General features: G+C 35.5%; 2 protein-coding genes across 2 annotated transcripts in view; both read right to left on the bottom strand.

Moving 5' to 3' along the window:
• The window catches only part of LOC102004158 (protocadherin beta-4), a 3,006-nt gene extending 1,234 nt beyond the window's left edge, over positions 1–1,772 (bottom strand). Inside the window, exon 1 of the mRNA XM_013512118.1 lies at positions 6–1,772. Within this exon, the coding sequence (XP_013367572.1) occupies positions 6–1,303 (1,298 nt within the window). The 5' untranslated portion in view covers positions 1,304–1,772. The remainder of the gene's footprint in view (positions 1–5) is intronic.
• The window catches only part of LOC102004474 (protocadherin beta-2-like), a gene marked incomplete in the record, with an annotated part of 54,754 nt that overhangs the window by 39,073 nt on the left and 10,050 nt on the right, over positions 1–5,631 (bottom strand).

The following is a 5,631-nucleotide window of genomic DNA, read 5'->3' on the forward strand; positions in this document are numbered from 1 at the left end:
TGTGCTGGGTTTTGAGCCTGGGTGTGCCCAAGTCGGTGACGGTGATGGTGATGTTGTACTCTGCCCTAGTCTCTCTGTCTAGTGGTCCTTCTGTCACCAGAGTGTAAAAATTCTTGAAAGTCTGTTTCAGAATGAATGGAAGGTTGTCTGGAATAGAGCAAGTCGTCTTTCCATTGTCTCCAGAGTCTCTATCTCGAATTTTGAAGATAGAGACGATAGTCTCAGAAGCATTTTCTGGAATGGAGCTGCTGAGTGAAGTTATGGTGAGCTCGGGGGCATTGTCATTCACGTCCACCACCTCTATGACTACTGTTCCTTTTCCAGAGAGGCCTCCTCCATCTGTGGCCTCAATTTCCACATGGTAAGACTTAATTTTTTCAAAATCCAGTTTCTTTTGCAGTTGGATTTCTCCCGTGACTGCATTCATGGAGAAAGTTTGTTCAATTTCATCTGATGGTTGGAACAAGCCATAGGAAACACTTCCAAAATTTCCAGCATCCATATCTCTAGCTAAGACACTAAAGATTGGGGAATTTAAGGAGCAGTTCTCCAGGACCTGCACCTTATATGGGGTGTGCACAAACTCAGGAGCATTGTCATTGACATCCATGATCAGGATTTGAACCCTGACAGTGCCAGACCTAGGTGGAGACCCACCATCCAGAGCCGTGAGGGTTAAGCTGTACTCAGCCTGCTCCTCCCGATCCAGTGGCTTGTCCTGCACCAAGTCTGGGAATTTCTTGCCCTCACTATGATTTCGAGTGAGAACGTGAAAATGAGAATTAGGGCTGATAGTATATTTTTGAAGCCCATTGCTGCCCACATCCAAATCTTCGGCTAATTTCAGGGGAAATACAGTCCCTGGCTGGCTGTTTTCAGGTATTTTCAAGAGCACTTCCTCAGCAGGGAACATTGGAGAATGGTCATTAATGTCCTGAACCCATAACTCTCCTTGAAAAAACTGCACTGGCATTTCAAGGAACACTTGAAAATGCAGCACACACGGATCAGCAGGACCACATAGTTCCTCTCGGTCTAGTTTCTCCCTCAGAAACAAATCTCCAGTCTGAGGATCCAGCAACAAATACTGCTTATCATCGTCAAAGACCACCTGGGCCGACCGGGCAGCCAGTTCCCCAGTTCCCAGGCCCAGATCCTTGGTCAGATGGGCTACAAAGGCACCACCCTCAGTTTCCTCTGACACAGAATAATGAATAGGCTCCGACCAAACCCGAGATAAAAACATCATGAAAGTAAAAGACATTACTTGCTTGTTTGGATGAATTCCGTTTAGCTTCTCCATCCTCAAATCCGGGTCTTTGTATCCAATTTTTTCAGCGATTTCCCCCGTGCAAAAAAAAAAAAGCTTGAAACATCAAATTCTAATTTCTTGCTTGTAGGAATCGCCACAAGATTGATTTTAAATTAAAAAAAAATTAGTATATCATTTCCTTCAACCATTGGTAATCCTGAATGGCTTGCAAAGCTTCTTGTGCGGTGTTTATTACGTCTCCCAATACAAAAGAATATGAGAACTTCCGGGGGCTCTGTCTTGGGTTCACAATCTTAGCCTGCAGCGCCACCCTGCGTCTTGATCGAGAAATTAACATTTTCAAATCAAAGACCCCTCAGAAGTTTTCAAATTAAAACCATTTTGAAAAATCTATAGAAGTTTTAGAAACTTTGTCATTCCTTTAGATCGCTCAGTCGATAAATTTATTCCATTACAGAGCATTAACTGAAGTAAGTGTGAGTACAAAGTGAAAGGATATCTTAGTCTTCCTACCCACTTGTTAGAGGATCTGCAAACAACTGCATTTCCTCTTTGAATGAACCAGGATAGATAAGTCCGTATAAAATCTGAATTTAAATCATAGTAGTTACATATGTTCATTTCCAAGAACTTAAGGAATCTGTGGTGATGCAAAAATTTAAGATCTGTATCACATGATTCAAAATAGTGACTGTTCTTCAAAGATAGGTTCTATTCTATACTCGTTCAAGTCACAGTTGAATAAAAAGGTATCTTGGTTTGTATTGAGTAATCTACAGTGTAAAATATATTAAATCTAGAGATAAGGCAAATAATATTGGAAGAACAGACTCTTAGAACTGCGGAGAAATAAAAAGTTTTACAGATAAGGAAATTTAAGCTGAAGGATGACAAGATTATTCTAATTGGTTATTATCATGATACTATCAAGACTAAGTCAAGTAAATAAAGTTCAAAATTTTGTTAAGGTAAAGGCTTTAGGTTGACTATAGGTGTATTTTATAATAAGGTTGCCTGTTGCCACAGTCACCCTTTATACTGCACCTATCATATTCCTTGACCAGCTGATTTGGAGGAGGGGTAAAGCCCTGATTTAAAATATTGCAAGCCCAGACCAAGAGACACAAGTAGCAATGGAAATTCAAATAGTTCCATTTCCCTTTGCATAATCTACTCAGAGGAAAGCAAATGATCCACAAGAGCTTGTCTATTTGTGTAAGGTGAAGGAGAAAAACTTGTGGATAAAATGAATTCCAGCACAGCATATAGCTGTTGTATTACTCTAATAGAAATAAGAAGGCACTGATACCACAAAGATACAGTTAACCAGTTTATTTGTTAAAACTGACACACTGAATGGAGTACCACTTGTTTTGCTACATATACTACTTCCTCCACTTATATATTTATTTACCTAATTAATTGTAACTTATCATTTATGTTAAATGAATTCTTTTAAAGGACATCAATAATACATTCTGTTCATAGTAATTTATTAACATTATTTTTGTTTTTTGGTTTTTTTTTTTTTTTGGTTTTTCTCTGGTACCAGGAACCGAACTCACGACCTTGCGCTTGCCAAGCAGGCACTTTTGCCGCTGAGCTAAATCCCCAGCCCCTAACATTATTTTTGAAAGACAGCATTATAGTACTCATTCAATAAATATAAACTAAATAAACAAGTCAATGAAATAATTGTGTTTCTACCCATAAAAGTAAATAATTGTCAGATACGTTCAGCCATTCTGAAATGGGATACAGAATCCTAAGCAATGAAAATATATGCTAAGCAGTATTCAGTTAAATTTATTTTGATTCTACTTGTATTAATTCTTGTAAGGGATATAACAATGCCAGCAATAATATCTTAAAATTTTCATTCACCTTTAAGCTAAATCAGAGGAGATCCAATATGAATCTATATTAAATGAAAAGGATATATAACAAATCTGGGCAAAAGAAAGAAAATTGTTCCTAATATAGCAGCTAGATTTCTATTAGACCATAGCTAAAGAGTTCAGAACAAAATTCAAACGATATTTTTTCTTTTTATAAACTGGTCAGGAAACAGTGTTCAGAATCATCTTTATCCAGTTCCTTTTTCAATTCAAAAGTGAATGACATCTAAATAATACTAATATTATACCTATTTTGTGGCAGATATTATTGTAAACTTTTACATATATTAACTTGTTTTATCTCCCAAGCAACTCTATGAGGTTTGTGCCTTTATTAGCCACATTTTATAAAGAAATTGGGGCACAGAGAGTTTAAATAATGTGCCCACACTCATATGCCATGGGCAATGGCAGAGCCAGGACCTGAGCTGTTACACTGTGGCTCCAGAACCCATTCTCATATATGCCAAGTGGGTGGGACTGGAAAAGTGAAGGACTTTTTAGGTAATTGGCCAGCGATCCATGTTTAATGCTTACCTTAGGAACATAGATATCATAGATGAAATACATTTATATTCAAGTTCTCAGTCATCATTTAGAATCTTTTAAATGCTACCTGAAGAGATAGTTACCAGCAGAGAGAGATGGTTAGTTAACCTAGAAATTGGAAGGCAAATGAACATTCAGTTTTTCTGCTGATATCATTAATTAGGTGGAAAAAATAAGAATGACACATACAGTGAATCTTCTCTGGTCATAAATATTGAAGAAAAAGTTCTATATAGATGTTTTTCTTTGTTCTTTCTTTTCTCCCTCTCTTTACTCACTGAAATGCAAATATAGGAAGGAGATACTTGAATCATTAGAGTTTGACTTAAGAAATTTGTGATGGACTATGCCTCTTTATAATCAGAAATCGTGATTCCTTCAATTTTATTCTTTTCCAGGTTATTTTGGCTATTCTAGATCCCTTGTGTTTTCATATGAATTTCACAGTTAGTTTGCCAATTTCTGCAAAAAAGCAAGCTGGGATTTTGACTCAGATTTTAGTTCATCTGTAGACCAGTTTGAGAACACAAGCATTTAAAAAAGTATCAAGTCTTCTAATCCATGAACACTTCCTGTTTACTTAGATCTTCTTTAACTTAAAAAATGCTTTGTAATGTCCAGTGTAAAATTCTCCACCTTATTTATTGTTTATTTCTAAGTATTTTGTTCCACTCAATGCTATTATAAGTGAAAATTTTAATTTCATTGTTGCTTAGTGCTAGTGTACAGAAATAAAATTGATTTTTGTAAGTTGATCTTGTATCCTGAAACCTTTATTGAAAGTGTTAATATCAGAATATTTGTCGGGTTCCTTAGGATGCTGTGTCTGCAAGATATATAAAATGCCATGTGCTAATATATATATAGCTCTATTTATTCATTTTCTAGCCTAAATGATTTTACTCCTTTTACTTTCCTAATTGCCTTATTTATAAGTAGAAGCATGGAGAGCAAACATCCTGGCATGGTTATCTACTGGTAAAAGCAGTTAGTCTTTCACTGTTAAATATGAAGTTAACTGTGGAATTTTATAGTTTCTTTTTATCCTATTGAGGATTTTTCATTTTATTCCTAACTTGTTGCCTTCTTCTCATAAGGTGGTGTTGGATTATGTAAAATGCTTTACTGCATGTACTGAGATGGTTGTATGGTTTTGTCTTATATTCTGTTGATTGATTTTGGTGTGTTGATCCAGCATTACATTCCTGGGATAAGTTTCACTTGGCTATAGTTTATAATCTTTTTATATGTTACCGGAGTCAGTTTGCTGATATTTCACTAAGGATTCTTACCTCTATATTCATGGAGGAAATTGTAATATAGGTTTCTTTCCTTGTATTGCGTATCTTGTCATCAGGATAGTACTGGCCTTGTACAATAAACTTAAAAGTGACCTTTGCTCTCCTGTTTTGTGAATGAGTTTATAAAAAGTTGTTTTTTTATTTTAAAGACAAAGGAACAAAAACAAAATAACAAAACAACACAAAAACTATAAAAATGATACAGCATTTGAAAACAAGATGATAGGAAATTAACAATGGTTGTTGTATTACTTATTGTTATCTTCAAATTAATTGCTTAGATTACCAGATATAAGTATGCAAGATTGATCAAATAATTAAACATGAACTGTTCCTTTCAATAAACCAATAGAAATTAGTAGTGCAATTATCTAAGCTATCTTGTGTATACAAACATATTTTTTTCCTTTCCTTCTTTCTTTTCTCCTTTCCCTCAACCCAGCTGTTTTTTCCTATTGAGAAGTTTCTTTTGCTTTCACACTATCTACTGTACCTTTCAGATTTTATTTACTTTTTCAGGTTCTTACACTAGGAAGACAAAATAGTGTTTATACATGTGGATCTGATTTATGCCACTTATGAGTATGGTCTCTAGTTGCATTCATTGACC

This window comes from Chinchilla lanigera, unplaced genomic scaffold (assembly GCF_000276665.1).
Source record: "Chinchilla lanigera isolate Chin_1 unplaced genomic scaffold, ChiLan1.0 scaffold00014, whole genome shotgun sequence".
Lineage (NCBI taxonomy): Eukaryota > Metazoa > Chordata > Mammalia > Rodentia > Chinchillidae > Chinchilla > Chinchilla lanigera.